The sequence below is a fragment of the Vulpes lagopus genome, chromosome 2 (genome assembly GCF_018345385.1).
Source record: "Vulpes lagopus strain Blue_001 chromosome 2, ASM1834538v1, whole genome shotgun sequence".
NCBI lineage: Eukaryota > Metazoa > Chordata > Mammalia > Carnivora > Canidae > Vulpes > Vulpes lagopus.
Window position 1 is genome coordinate 31,349,439 of NC_054825.1, and position 16,256 is coordinate 31,365,694.

Sequence of the window (16,256 nt, forward strand, 5' to 3'; positions counted from 1 at the left end):
GGCCGCGGGGCGCCCTCTCGGGCGGGGCGCCGGCGGCGGTTGCGGCCCGGCGTCGCGAGGCACTTCCGGCGTGTGCCGGGGTGGCCGGATGACGTGGCTGAGTCAGAGGAAGAGGCTGAGGCGCCGGGGGGCGGGGGAGGCTTGGGAGCGGGCGGTGACGGCGGCGGCGCGGACGAGCCAGCGGCTGGGCCCGGGCCCCGTGCGTCTGTCCGCGCCCCGTGGATGCGAATCGGCCGCGGCGGCGGCGGAGGCGGCGGAGGCGGAGGCGGAGGCGGTGGGCCGGCGCCGGGCCGGTGGGAGCGCGGAGGATGAGGCCGCTGCCGGGCGCTCCCGGCGTGGCGGCGGCCGCCGCGCTGTTGCTGCTGGTGCTGCCCCGGGCCCGGGCGGACGAGCACGAGCACACGGTGAGAGGCGCCCCCGGCCGGCGCGGCAGCCCCCGGCCCGCAGCCCGGCCTCCCGGTGCGGCTCGGCGCGGCCTGCAGGGTCCCCGCGGCCGCCGAGAGCGCCTTCCGGTTGGGCCTGGCGGAGCAGGAACCCCGGGAGCTGGGAGGAGGCGTCTGTGTGCGCTGCCCGGGCCGGACTCCGCTCCCGAGCGCCTGGGCCTCCCGGCCCGACCCGCGCCGAAATGGCGCCACGCTCCGGGGGCGAGGCGGCCCGAGGGGGAGCGGGGCGAGGGGCTGGCCCCGGGGAAGGGAGCGGGGGCTACGCCACAGCGGAAGATGGATGCACCACGATTACCCGTCGCACACTGACCAGGAAATAGCCGCCACTTCTGGGTCCTCACCGGCCTTTATTTTTCCTCCTGCCCAAACCGGATCAAAACCCTGGCGTGGGAGCGGCACCGACGGACTTGGGGTGAAGAGCGGGTTACACGTGTCCACGCACGCACTCGGCCCTGGGCCTGCCTTGTAACTCCGTGCACACCCTCTGGAGCCCCGAGTGAGGCTCCCATCCCGGGTCTCCCGGCCCTTCTGGCCGCAGGGGCCCCGAGCTTCCCAGTCTTCCTGTAGGCCAGGGACAGTTCATTTTGCGTTTGGCTTAAAATAGATTGGCTGCTTGTTTAATTGGCATTTTCACATCAAAGTGTGGATGTTAACGACTCTTCAGGTGACTTTCACTTGGGGCTGTAACTCACGGTTTTCGGAGTGGTGGGTGTGAGTGAGCCAGGCCGGGAAGTCTTGTAAATTGAGATGTTGCTTATCGAGTAGTTGTGTGTGTGTGTGTGTGTGTGTGTTAATACTGTAACTCATTAACCACATGATTTTGCGTGAGAGATGGTGTATGTACTAGATCTGAAAAATTCGGGGGAGTCTTGTGTCATTCCTGATAAGTGAGGAAGTGAAGTGATCATCCTCATTTACTCAGTGGACCCTACTTTAGATTTAATTTGTAGCTAATCAGACCTCTTTTCTCTAGTTCCTTGGGTTGGCTGGGCTTTTAGTTTAGCTAATGAACGCTCTAAGCTTTTGACTATTTTACCTTTGGTCACAGCCAGAAACTTCTTTTTGAGACACGAATCTGAAATCAGTGATGTGTTTTTATGCTGTATCTGTGACTTCACCTTAAGATGATTTTGTTCACAGTGGAAACAGTTTAATTAAAAAAAGGTTTCGTATAGTTTTCTCTGTCAGGTAGAATCTCAGAGTGTAAGAACTGTTCAATCCCTTTAGTCAATTGTATTGTCACTAGTATTTTTTGCAGTTTTTTGAACACTTCAGGAAAGTTACCAAATAAAGCTCATCACAACTTTCTCTTACCTAAAACTCCCACTATACAGGCATACAAATTTAAGATTAGTGTTCTCCTTTTTGATCTTGTGCTTTATATAAACTGCTACGAATAGGAAAAACTATTAATTACTATTTCACAAATTGGAGGTATATAAAAAGGCCTGAGTTTAATTTATAGATTTATAATGTAAATATAGATTTCACTGCAATTTTATTGCTGGGAACGTTTCAGGTTTTTATACCAGTAATTGAATTTAAAATACATGAGAAAAGCTTTTTGAGAGCGTATAGTATGTGTAAGATAATTGCTGGGCACAGAGATTTAGAATCCACTTCACTTTATTCCTGAACTGGTCTCACGTGGTTACCTGTTATTAATATACATTATCTAAAAAGCAAAAAAGGTTCTAGGAAGAATAACATTAAGCTATAAGTATAAAATTTAAGTAAATGTCTTTTTTTTTGGCTATTAGTCAGAATTTTTACTTTTCCCAAGTTTCTTGAAAATATTTCTTGAAAACTGGGCATTCACCTTAGCCAGATAAAGGTATTGAAAAAGTTATCGTCAAGTGAATTTTTTTCCCATCAAGAGGGCAGAAGTAGCTAGTGAAGAGAGAATGAGATTGAAGAAGGAGAAAAATTGCCAAGGAAAGGTTGTTGAGTAGGTGTGCAATAAAAACTTGTGGGATTGAATTATTAATTAAAGAGCAATTTTCAGAAGTTAGTTTGCCCTTTAGATTAACTTTCTGTGAAGGCAGTTTCCAGCTAGAAATAATAACTAATAGGATTTTTGTTGGCCGCCTGTGCTAGACACTGTTCAAAAACTTTACATATATATTAACTCTTGTTTTAGATGTAAATAACCTTGTGAGGGAAATAATATTATACCCTTTTTATAGATGGGGAAACCAACGCTAGAGGGGTTATTTGTCTAAGGCCACATGGCCAGTGGGAATGCAGGTAGGATTTGAGCTCAGTCTGAATTAATGCAGCCCTTTATCCTAAAAATAGGACAGTAAAATACTTGGTATTAAATTGTATTGATATTATTTTGTATTGATATTATTAATAGTATTTTGTATTGATATTATTTTTAAGTGCTTAAAGAAATTTTGGGGGAAGCCTTAACTCCATAATGGGTTGCTACAGAGATGTTTGGGTTAGCAGTAAAGACGGATAGGGCCCACTTAATAGTGCAGTCACACTTTTAAGGTGACTACTAGGGACCTGTGCAGTCACATAATATGAGCGGGCATGTGGATACTATGCTTGCTTTGTTGCTCTGCTGTCACCAGCTAGAAATTTTCTATATGTATATATATATATATATATTCTTTAAAGTAATCTCTACATCCATTGTGAGGCTCAGTCTTAGGACCCTGAGATCAAGTCGCATACTCCACTGACTGAACCACCAGGCACCCCTTAATAAAATTTGAACAAGGAGACCTGCATTTTTATTTTGCACTGGGTCCCACAAATTGTGTACCTGGTCTTAAAAAGGGATAACTAGTTCATCTAGTTTCACAAAGCCCCTTATTTCTCTTATTTTACCTACTGAATTAGGATTCAGCTGACCATTTGACATGGTATTTTGTATGCAGTTATTTATGCAGAACTTTTAATATTTTCATAAGGATAATGAGAAGGAAACATGCTGTTGACTTCTGGAATATATACACATCTAGCATATATAAAGATGTATCCTTCCGCTTTTCTAAAGTTAAATCATACATAGATTGCAGGATATGCCATTTGGAATAAAAAAATAATGAACACTTTCATGAAAAGACACGACCTTAATATGTGATTAAGGGTCATAAAAAGGACTTTTTTAGGGTGAGTGAAGGTGTGGTTTATGCTTATTTGGTTTTCTGAAACTCAGAGAACTTGCAAACATCTATAGTTAGATTGCCATGTCTCCCAAGATTCCAAAGGACTGTTAGAAAGATTTCAAATTGAGAATCAGAATTTTAGAACTGGGAAGACTTGAGATCATTTAATCCAACACATTCATTTTCCTAATAGCCTGAAGAGGCCTAGTGACTCTCTAGTCCTTTTTTTCCCCTACTGTCTTGTAGGTATAATTTCCATAGTAATACTATGTAAAGATGTCAGCACCAAAAACCAATAATGAAGGGCACCAGAATCTTAATGCATTTTATGGTTTGTACTGTAGCCTTGAAGTTTTATGGGTTCTGTTTCCTCAGGATCACAAAGTCAATTTTTTTTTGTCTCTTACATGCCTACGTTAGGTGCTTAGCACAGTGGTATTTAATCAGTGCTTGTTGAGTGATTTGAGTAATTAGGGAGCTACTAGGGACAAGAATATGCAGTGTTAGAAGTGTGAAACCCTAATGCTTAAAGCACAGTAAACAAATCCAGACCATTGTTCACTTAAGGTACAGAGTCTTTGGGATGCCTATTGTGATTTAGGGCCCTAATTAGGCTAAATCCCATTTCTTTGTGGCTCATTGTACCTCTGCTAGGTAATGTCAGAAGGACCTGATCTGTGCCTGGAGTAGCCTGCACTCAGTCTCTACTATAGACAGTTATACCATTGAGTGATTTCAGGAATAGTTTGTTTGCTTTCCTTTGGCAAATAGCTTTTGTCTTTGTCTCTGTTGGGAGTATAGGAACTCTTAAAACTTACTTGAAGATTTATAAAGAGAATAAACTCTTTACTACAGGTGAATTTGTGAGTACTTTAATATAGATCAGTTTTAGGAAATGCTATAATTCGTTGTCCTATTTTCAGCTGTACTCTATGGTAGACTAAAAGTTTATTTAGGTACAAGGCTATTTTGAGAGAGGGAGAGAGGGGGAAAGAGAGCATGGTTATCTCAATAGACTATCCAAAAATATACTTCTATATTTTGTAATTTGTATTAAAATTATGTTGTTTTAAATAAAAGATTGAAATGATGATTTCTGAAACACTTTCAGGACTAGATTTTACTCTCTCAGATATGTATTTTAAAACAAACATGTGTCTTTTACCTCATCACATGAAGGTGGTAGCATTTGGATGCTTATTCTGAGCCCTTAGTCCTTTGCCTGTGAATATAAATTCTCATTTCTTTATTCAGATTTTACATGAGTACAACAGTCCTAAAGTATTCTTCCTGAGAAAAAGCAATTCATGATCTCTATCGAGGGAAATTTCTGTGTCTCCCTTTTCTCAGCATATAAATAGTATTTAAGTAAGAGAGGCCTAACATTGGTGACATCCTGAGAATAAAGGTCATGCTTTTAGAAATTAGAACACAAGCAGCTTCTTAGGAAGGATTTTTCTTTAGGGTAGATTAAAGGTTCAAATGGAAAAGTTGTTCAGTATCCAGTACTGTTGTCAGTTGCTTTGTACAACTGTCCTTTTTCCATATTTTCTTCATTTAATTTTTGCTCTTTAATGAAGCCAACTAGTCATTAGCAAAAGTTTAGTCCTGAGTTTGTAAGCTTGATACTAATTAGTTGTATGATCTTGGACAAGTTATTTAACATCTCTGTTCTTTAGTTTGTTTATTTTAATGTGTAAAATGGGGAAATAATAAGACCTATCTAATAAAAATTTGAAAGGATTAAATATTCATGCAAAGTCCATAGAACTATGCCTAGCACGTACTGTGTGCTTATTGTTAGCTAATAATGCTGTTGGAAAAGATGGTGAGATCATGTTAGGGATTGGTCTGTTATGGTTTTGCCTGAGGACTGGAGGGTTTGAGAAAGGAGGATTTGAGTAGCTTTAAAGGATTAGCTAAGTGGTGAGGAGGGCATTATAGATTTGAGGGATGGTATGAGAAACAAGGTGGAAAAGGAAAGGAAGGGAAGGTACTATAAGGCCATTTTGACTGGAGTGGACAGCCCAGAAATTCAGGGTAACAGTGAAACTCTTCTGAGAACTGGAAAATGAGTAGAATGGTGAGGTCTTTACCTCCTTTCATTTGGCTACTTTGCAGAAAGACTTCATGGAAGGAGCTACAGCCATGCTCAGGGATCCCCTGATCCACTGATGTGCTTCCTTTACTTTTTTCCTCCCTTTCTTCTGGTTATACTCTACAGGTAGGTTATAAAACTTCGTCTTTCTCAGTGTCATTGGCCAACTCAAGAGTTTTTCCAAGGAAAGGGTTTATTTATTTATTTTATAAAGTTTTAATTTATTTATATATTTATGAGAGACACACAGAAGCAGAAACTTAGGCAGAGGGAGAACCCTGCTCCATGCAGGGAGCCTGATACGGGACTTGATCCCAGGACCCCGGGACCACGCCCTGAGCCAAAGACCAGACGTTCAACCACTGAGTCACCCAGCTGTCCCTCCAAGGAAATGATTTAAAAAGAGCTTGCTAGGACTTCATGGAATGTTTTGAACGTGATGTATAGCTTTTTAGCCATAGGTAGAGAGAGGAGCCTTACCTGTTGCCCTCTTCCAGCAGACTGGTGGAGGTCAGAGACTTTCTCTACAGCTTTAGGGAAAGGAAAGGTTTTTTTCTCTTTAAAAAGTTGTGTGAAGTCTTTCTTTTGATATTTTCTAATTTCAAAACTTTTTTTTTTTTATATTTTATTTATTCACGAGGGACACAGAGAGAGAGAGAGAGGCAGAGACACAGGCAGAGGGAGAAGCAGGCTCCATGCTGGGAGCCTGACGTGGGACTCGATCCTGGGTCTCTAGGATTATGCCCTGGGCGGAAGGCGGTGCTAAACCGCTGGACCACCAAGGCTGCCCTAATTTCAAGACATTTTTTTTTTAAGATTTATTTATTTATGATAGACATAGAGAGAGAGAGAGAGAGAGAGAGAGCAGAGGCACAGGAGGAGGGAGAAGCAGGCCCATGCCGGGAGCCTGACACAGGACTCGATCCGGGGACTCCAGGATCGCGCCCTGGGCCAAAGGCAGACGCCAAACCGCTGAGCCACCCAGGGATCCCCAATTTCAAGACATTTTTAAGACACATTTTCTCTCTTGAAAAAGAACTCTTGGGAGCACTTACTCTAAGGGATAATCAAGAACTTCAATGAAAAGTAACATTTTAGGTTCATTATATTGACCATGGTTTGCATAAGGGAGTGATGTAAAAGAAGCATTTTTACCTTAATATTCACCCTAATTACACCCTCCATATGTGTATGTGTAGTTATATGTATGAAGGTGTGTGTATATTACATATGCATATTTCTGATTATTATTTCAGTCCTCTTTCCAGGACTCTGGGGCTACAGAATGGTGTAGGTTTTGTGACTGCACTTTCCATCGTATCATCACAAACTGCTCTGTTCAGGTTTCATGAATGGTTAAAATAAGTGACTTCAGAATGTGTAGTTTAATGTAAACTGTGACCCTTCGGTTATTTTAGCCTTGTTTGTTTGTATGAAATAAATGAATGCCCTATTTTAACAAGTATTTATGTTCAAGTTTTTGTCTATTTTTAAAGTAATTATGAGTATTGGAATTTATAGAAAGTGTTTTTGTGCTTATTTTTACAAGTATCATTTAAACATTGCTGCAGACTTAGCACGATTAATGACAAGGTCCTCATTGATAGATCCTCTTGGTCAGCATTCTCATCTTAAGTGCATGTATTTTGTTACCTCCCCTTTTTTCTCTCAAAGGCTACTATTGCAATCAGTGCACATATTAGTCAGTACACATACCTCAAGCTTTTTCTTTTTTAGTAAGTTCCTAATGAACTTTACATGTCAGCATTTTCCGGTGTTTTCCCATCATATTTATTAATGACTTTTTGTGTACAGGGAGTTTTCTGCCTAACAGGCAGGTTTCATTTCTAATACCAACGTTCGTCAGTTGATACTTAATTGGTTTAGCTCACTGCTTTGAGAGTTCTTATGGTATATCCATCTCTGTATATTTAGCAGAAAGGGGTACCTTGATTAATTAGTGCTATGTGACCATGAACATTGAATGGAAGAGTGGTGGCATATAAAGCTTTCTGTCAGCTGAATAGAGATGTATAGATATATTCAGACCTTTGATTAATTCCTTCATACATGAAGATTATCAGCTGTTTTTCTGAATTCACTTGAAACAGCTTATGATTTCCTATATTGTTATTCATTCTGACTCTTCTCTGCCAAGGCAGAACTAATCGTTGCTTTACTGTTGCTACAATAGCCCTTTATTACCTTAATTTTAACACTTATTTTTTCATCATTAATCATTTATTTGCCTGGCTCCATTATGGATTGTGAACTTCTTAAGGGAAAAGACAGCATTTTAATTATCTGTGCATTGACCCTTGAACAACATGAGTTTGAACTGCATAGGTCCACTTACATGCAGAATTTTTTCCCCCATAAGTACAGTACAGTATGATAAAATGTATTTTCCTTAACATTTTCTTAACATTTTCTCTAACGTACTTTATTGTAAGAATATAGCATATAATATATATAACATACAAAATATGTTAATCAACTGTTTATGTTGCCGATAAGGCTTCTGGTCAACAGTAGGCTATTAGTAAAGTTTTTGGAGAGTCAAAAGTTACATATTGATTTTTGACTGCAGGGTGGGTTGGTAACCCTAACCCTGCATTGTTCAAGGGTCACCTGTGTATCCTTAACACCTAACATTGTGCTTGGTATTTGTCTCATATATTCAAAAAGTAAGATAGTTTGTTATTTTCTTAATGACCTGGGTGATGTCTTATTTGAGCAGTGAGACATTTATCTTATTTGAAGATGAGGTAGTGCTCTTAGGGTGCCAGTGGTGTGAATCAATAGGAAGAGGTAGATGCTTTGGGTAGAAGTAGACAAGTCAAAGTTTTTGGGAATACAGAGGGACTTGGGGTTTGAGTCTCCTGAGAGAATGGTGGTACCATTAGAAAAACAAAGATGAAAGGCTAGATTTGGGTGGGATGAGTAATGTTTTTGGAGAGGTTGGGTTTTTTTTTTTTTAAGATTTTATTTATTTATTCTTGAGAGACAGAGAGAGAGAGAGAGAGAGAGGCAGAGACACAGGCAGAGGGAGAAGCAGGCTCCATGCAGGGAGCCTGACGTGGGACTCGATCCTGTGTCTCCAGGATCACGCCCTGGGCGGAAGGTGGCGCTAAACCACTGAGCCACCTGGGCTGCCCAGAGAGGTTGGATTTTGGTAAGTGTTTGTATATTAGTTTTAGATGGAGGACTGAAGGTAGGAATTTGGTAGTTTTGGTTAGTTGGATAGCTTCCTTTGTTATATGCTCCATAGCACCTTACTTTATTATAATTGTTAGTTCATATCCATCTTTCCCTTTAGGCTCTGAGCTCCAATAGGGAAGGGAACATGTTTGTATCCTCAGTTACAAACATAATTATTGGCATATGGCAGGCACTCCGTAAATAATTGTTCAGTGATTTAACTTCTGCACTAGTAGTTGACTTAAATTTTATCCAATGGTCTCTTCAATTTATGTTGCTAATTAGGATTACTAGTTTTAAAATTATTTGGGTAATTACTTTTCATAGAATCATTGGAATTTTAAACTTGAGATCTTAGAAATCTTTGGAATGCTGGAAAGGTGAAGTCACCTAACCAAAGTCATTGGACCACACTCCAGATTTAGCTACATACAGTATTTACTGAAGGGGAGAGCCAGTTATTTTTTCAAAGAAATATGTATACAGTGCATGTCTTTCAGGCTAATAAAAGGGGGGAAGATAGAATGATGGCTTGAATGGACTGTGAAGATTTCATAGTATGGCTTTCTCTTGTTTAGTCATTTCTCTCCTGTCTAGTCCTTTGACCAATGGCCATGGAAAAGATTAGACAGAAGATGAACTTTTATTTGCCCTTGCTGGCAACACTAGATTTTTTAGTTTTTAATGATTACCATGAGGTTCTAGATAAGCTATTGATTTTCTTTCCTCCTTCCATTTCCATATTAGCATGGTGAATAATGTTGGTTCTGGGTTCATCATTATTTGATGTGCTATTGGACTTTGTTTAAACAATACCTTTGGTAAATTAAGCTTAAGAAAAGGTGGATCTGTTTGAGACCACAATCAGAAGATACAATTTTAAAATTCACCAAGTGTTGGGGTGCCTGCTATGTGTCTGACTGTTGATCTCAGGGTCTTGATTTCTAATTTTGACTTCATTGCCTATAAACATAAAAATCACCGAGTGTCTTTTTTAAGATGTGGACATTGATCATCGGATTAAAATAGATTTCCAGTATTTTATTTTATAGTTTCTCAGACAATACACTATTGTTTAGCACAAATAACAAATATTTCCTTAATTTGAAGTAAGTTTTTAAAAAAACATATTATGATTTGCTTTTCTGTCTCAGTATCAAGATAAAGAAGAAGTTGTCTTGTGGATGAATACTGTTGGGCCCTACCATAATCGCCAAGAAACATATAAGTACTTTTCACTTCCATTCTGTGTGGGATCAAAAAAAAGTATCAGTCATTACCATGAAACTCTGGGAGAAGCACTTCAAGGAGTTGAATTGGAATTTAGTGGCCTGGATATTAAATTCAAAGGTAAGTAAACCTTAATAGTCCATATAATACAAGTTAGATTGTAGATCAGGGTTTCTCAAGCTTGGCACTATCGACATTGGAACCATATGATTCTTCTTTGTGGGAGGCCATGCTGTACATTGTAGGATATTTAGCAGAGTTTATGGCCTCCACCCAGTAGATGCCAGTAGCACCCTCCAGTTGTTAAAACCAAAACTATCTTCAGACATTGCTGATTGGTTCTAGGGAATCATGGCTCTAGATGGAAAAAAAAAAAAAAAGTTTTAATCTACAACTTAAGTGAATTGTATTTAGAAAAGTATGTTAGATAAATAAATTAAAAAAAAAAATAGGGATCCCTGGGTGGCGCAGCGGTTTGGCGCCTGCCTTTGGCCCAGGGCGCGATCCTGGAGACCCTGGATCGAATCCCACATCAGGCTCCCGGTGCATGGAGCCTGCTTCTCCCTCCGCCTGTGTCTCTGCCTCTCTCTCTCTCTCTGTGACTATCATAAATAAATTTAAAAAAAAGAAAAAAGAAAAAAAGAAAAGTATGTTAGTAATAAAGAATTACTTTGAATATTTGTGAAATAATAAAATAAATAATTGTTAAGAAAACTCTACTTCCCCTAACCTATTTCTTTCTGAAAAGTCATTTCTAGTAAACCTTCTATGATTGGATATATGTGGTTGGGAAAGACCTGCATAGATTCATAAATTCTGGAGATGCAGGTGGATAGATAGTATATGCATAGATACTTAAAAATTTTGTGTAAAGCCTCAGATCCACACTTGTACACTGGCTTGGAATATATTAATCAGTGTGCATTAATTTACTCTCTCAATTCCTATAAGATAGTGTGGTTTTAAATTTTTTTAAGTCAAAGACTTGTTAAAATTGGAAAAAATCCTGATCAATTTATTATGTTGGTATGTATTTTATCAGGCCCTGTAACTGTGTTTAAACTTTTAATTTTCCTCTGTGAAGTTTGCCAGAGAGTGTATTTCCTGCATAGACATTTTTAACTCAGTGAGCAGAAGCCTGAGTAATTGAATTTTTACAGGATCTTTGATTAGGCATCTTGATTTTTGAATAGAACTTGGATCTTGTAATCAGGAGCTTTGAATTTTAATCCTGTTTCTTTTACTGTATTGATTTTACTGAAGTTCTTTACTCTAATTTTGACTTCATTGTCTATAAGCGTAAAATGAATAGTAACTGACTTCTGGTATTTTTGTGCTTTTGAGAGGAGGATGTGAATTGAGATATTTTATTTATTTATTTTTTAAAAGATTTTATTTATTTATTTGAGAAGAGAACATGCCATCCAGAGAGAGAGCATGAGCGGGGATAGGGCCTGAGGGAGAGGGAGAAGCAGACTTTCTACTGAGCAGAGAGCCGGACATGAGACTTGATCCTAAGACCTCAGGACCATGACCTGAGCCAAAGGCAGACATGTATATAACCGACTGAGCCAACCAGACACCCTGAATTGAGATATTTTAAAATAATATATTAAAGATAATGCTTGATTTTGCTTGGTTAAATTTTATTCTTGTTTTTATAGTATTTTTTGTTACTATTATGGAAAATCAATATATATTTTTGCACTCTTCTCCCCTGCTCTGCTTCACCACTATATTCTTTGAGGCTTAATTATAAAATTAAGTTGTGACTTTAAACCACAGTGGCCTGGCCTGTAACTTTATAAATTATTATAAACATGCCCTGAGGCTTGTGCTTTAATTTAATCAGGTAACCTAAATATTTAATTGCAAGTAAGAGGAAAGCTTAGACTAGTGTGTGGGATCTTTGAGAACCTCAGTCCTATGTTTCTTCACATAACTTTCTCCTTTTTCATGTTTGGTACACATTTCTAGTTTACTAAAGAGGAACCAGAGAGAGCGAATAGGCAAAAACTCTGAGTCCTACTATGGACAGATTTCATCACTTTTTGAAATCCTCGCCCTGTTTACTAAAGAAGAGTAATCATTCAGCTGTCTTCACCGTTTTTTTTATTAGTTACTTGAGGCTGAAATGGAAAGATTGTTTAGATAGAGGGAAAGAGTTTTCATAGACTATAAAAGTGGGGTTTATTTTACTTTCTGACTGAGCAACATTAGATGAAAAGAACAAGAGCTGGCCAGGTGTTATTCCCCAAGAGTTGGCGGTTCTTCGGAGTCTTGTTAGCGCTATACCTCCAACGCAGATATGCTGCTAAGGGAGCTGCTAAATTAAGTGGTCCAGATGAAAAAGTAAATGCTGATTATATTTCTCTTTCTGCTGTAGTCCCTTGCTTGCCCTGTTCAGAGGCATAGTTGGTCATGCTTTGAAAAATGTTTTATGAGGTTTTCTGGTTATTTATACTATCCTAGAATTTTAAAGGTTGGATGCACCTTAGATATTGTGTCATTTGACTTCCCCTTAGTGAGGCCCAGAGATGAAATGATTTGCCCAAGGCATATCACAGCATACTGATAATGCCATGGAAACTATAATCTTCTGTCCCTGTGTGAATTATAGAAATATTTATATTATTAATCTTTTAATCTCTCATGTATTTAAAGGTTCTTAAGGCATAAGAAAGCAACATTTTGGAAATATTTTTAAACTAGAAAAATAAATATATACACACACATACATACACACATGTGCACATAGATATACACACACACCTTTTTAAAAAATTTTTTTTTTTTTTTTTTTTTTTTTTACCTTTTTAAAAATTTAGTAGGTTCTGTCAGGCTAAATGGATTGGTATTTCATGAAATGAAGGTCATTAAATATATTTTTAGGGAACTAATAATAGTATGTATGTATGTATGTATGTATGTATTTATTTATTTATTTATGATAGACACAGAGAGAGAGAGAGAGAGAGAGAGAGAGAGAGAGAGAGAGAGGCAGAGACACAGGCAGAGGGAGAAGCAGGCTCCATGCCGGGAGCCCGATGCGGGACTCGATCCCGGGACTCCAGGATTGCGCCCTGGGCTAAAGGCAGGCACCAAACCGCTGAGCCACCCAGGGATCACCGGAACTAGTAATAGTTTTTTTTTAAATTTTTTATTTATTTTTATTTTTAAATTATTTTTTTATTATTTTATTATTTATTTTATTTTTATTTTTTTATTTTTTTATTTTTTATTTTATTTTTTTAGAGTAATAGTCTTAAGTCTAATGTAGGATGCTTCTTACTTGAGATTTTACATACAACGTTTTTTCCCCCAATATTATATACTACCACTAGACAAAATACTAAATTGAGAACATTTAGGGAAAATAAAAAAGAAGGACAGAATTAAATGGGATATCTTTGAACCAGGCCTGAATTCATTATCCTGTGATTTTAGAGGGTACCTCTTGGAACCTTACTGTTGTGGAAAAAAGCACAGCAAGAGACTTGATGTGTCCCAGTGCCAGCTCTGCCATCCCGTGTAGTTATGGGCAAATTATTCTACCTCTTTGATCTCATTTTCCTCATCTGAAATGAGGGAAATAATATCTATTTGATAGAATTGTTATTTGATTTAAATAAGGTAATTTATGTGGATCATTTATCAAAATTTCTGATATATAGTTTACATTTTAAAAATGGTCATTGATATGGATACTAATAGCACATAATGTGGGTCTCTAGTTCCAGCTTAATTTGGCATTAGCAATTATGAAATGTTAAATTAGGATTTGATTTATCCTCAAGCTGTTGCACTAGACCACTGGGTACTTTAGTTCATTCTTCTAGGGCGGGGATAGTGGCATTCTTGCTTACTCTCTTGCATCTTTAGCTTTTAAGACATTATAAGCTCTTAATAAATTGTGTAGCATCTGGGCAGTTTGTGCCTAACTGCTTTTTAGATAACTGGTTTACTATGATTTTTAGATGATCTGGAATAGTAGTTCCTAACCGGGGGAGGTCACTGTCCACTCCCATTTCCCTTCATTTGAAAATTCTTGCAGTATAGTGAAAAATATTGTTGAAAAACTGATAACTCTTAAAGGATTCATTTCTCCCATTTATTCTGTTGATCCTCTTTTGAATTTTCTTTTCCTCTTATATCCCAACTTAACGGATGAAATTATTTCTTTTTTTTTTTAATGAAATTATTTCTTAAGTATTTCTTCTTCTCTGGAGTGAAGTGCTAAGTTGAGAGTACTGCAGGTAGAGAGAAATGCCAAGGGCTGCTTAGAGTCTTAAATATTTCAAATTCAGTGATTCTCATTATTGACGATTTTTCATCCTCAACATTATGAGGTGTATTATCCTTATTTTTCAGGTGAGAAGTTGGGGCCCATAGGTTAAGTAACTTGTCCAAGGGTTGACAAATGGAAGGTGACAGTAAGGATTTGAACCTAGGGAGCACAGTCCTAGAGTTTGAGCTTTTAACCACTATGTAATGTTTTCCTCCAGATACCTGTCTGGTGGTAAAGGCCTGATTGCCAAAGGTGGGGAAAAGGCTGGGGAAGTGATGGGTCCTTTCATTTAGCCTAAAGATTTTTTGCTTAAGTTTATCTCCCCTCCCTGTTTTCAGCTCTCCCTGCTTCCCCTAATTCTGCAGCTTCTATGGTGGAGTTCTATAGGAGAAGGTGCCTCTGGTCTAGTGGAGGAGGGAATTGAGGTTATTCATCTAGCTTTGTGGGGGGTAGAGAAGGGAACTTGGACATCCAAGCCGTCCATAAACTTTTTTTTTTTTTAAGATTTATTTATTTATTTATTCAGAGAGAGAGAGAGACAGAGACAGAGACACAGGCAGGGGGAGAAGTAGGCTCCATGCAGGGAGCCCGACGTGGGACTCGGTCCGGGGCCTCCAGGATCACACCCCGGGCTGCAGGCAGCGCTAAACCGCTGTGCCACCGGGGCTGCCCGCATAAACGTATTTTTTTTTACAGTTCCCCGATGTGTTCAGCCCTAGATTTGTCCCCTACTTTTTGATGTGTGTGATGCCTTCCTGAGTGACTCAAGTATCTCTTATGTTCTGTGACATCAACCCCCTTCTGTTTTGGTTTCCTCTGCTTTGTTGGTCATTTGCCATCTTTTCTCCATTTTCAATTTTCTAAAAATATGTTGAAACCTTTTCTTACTGTCTTTTTGTCCTTGTGTACTACATCCTTTTTATTCCTTTATTATAGACATTTTAATGGAGTTTCAGGAGGGGAAAGACCACATACTTGTGGTTAATCTGCCTTGTTTAATTGGAAGTCTGGGAACTCAGTGCCATATTTTGTCCTCCTAGTTTCAACCAAAAAGCTGGATCAAATAATTTGAATCTGGTATTGAATCTTCAGTCTGGGTATTTTGAATTCTTGATGTTTGCAGTTCCTTAAACCTTGTGCTAACTGCAAAGTTGAATAGCATGGCTTTTTAGAAATTCTTATCCAAGCCATTGATAACATTGTTCTACTTCCAGATTGATACCTTTTTTTCCCCAAAAGGATGTATATGTATATAAATATTTTTCTGATTTTGATGTGATGATGTAGGATCAGTGTAAAAAATTTGGAAACTACAGAGAAATGTAAAGAAAATAAAAGTCACCTGGTTGTGATTACTACTAACATTGTCTTCCGTCCTTCTTTCTTTACATTCATCCACATAATTTAGAGTTTTTAAAAATTGGGTTCATGTTATATATGTGATTTCAAAAAATTTATGTAACATATAGTGTTTAGTACTTACTCTTATAATAAGTTATGTATAAATTAGTTTTTACTCTTTTTAAAACATCTTATGAGCCTGTCTTCATATTGTTAATTAAAAAAAATTTGTTTATAAAATAAAAAAATGTGTTTATATAATATTGTATAACCTGAATATTGTAATTTTCCCCGTTTCCTAATTATAAGATATTCTGATTATTTTCCTTCCTTCCTTTTTTCCTCCCTTCCTTCCTTGCTTTTTTTTCCTATTGAAAATAACATGTTTGGCTATCCTAGCACATATATATTTTAATGTGTCTGAGTCTTTTATTAGTATAAATTCTTGGAAATGGAATTATTGAATCAAAAGATGTAAACCTTTTTAAGGCAGTTTTTGATACATGTTGCCTAGATACATGTTTCTAGTCATC

The 16,256-nt window shown here is 38.5% G+C and overlaps 1 protein-coding gene across 2 annotated transcripts in view; it reads left to right on the top strand.

Moving 5' to 3' along the window:
• The first annotated feature begins 127 nt into the window (after nucleotides 1-127).
• TM9SF3 (transmembrane 9 superfamily member 3) overlaps nucleotides 128-16,256 on the top strand; it is a 67,907-nt gene continuing 51,778 nt past the window's right edge. Inside the window, exons 1-3 of one of the 2 annotated variants that reach the window (XM_041729699.1) lie at nucleotides 372-404; nucleotides 5,687-5,789; nucleotides 10,019-10,214. In XM_041729699.1, coding sequence (XP_041585633.1) covers nucleotides 10,049-10,214 — 166 coding nt within the window. In that variant the 5' untranslated portion in view covers nucleotides 372-404; nucleotides 5,687-5,789; nucleotides 10,019-10,048. Of the gene's footprint in view, nucleotides 405-5,686; nucleotides 5,790-10,018; nucleotides 10,215-16,256 lie in introns of both variants that reach the window. The other variant, XM_041729693.1, reaches the window with a different exon arrangement.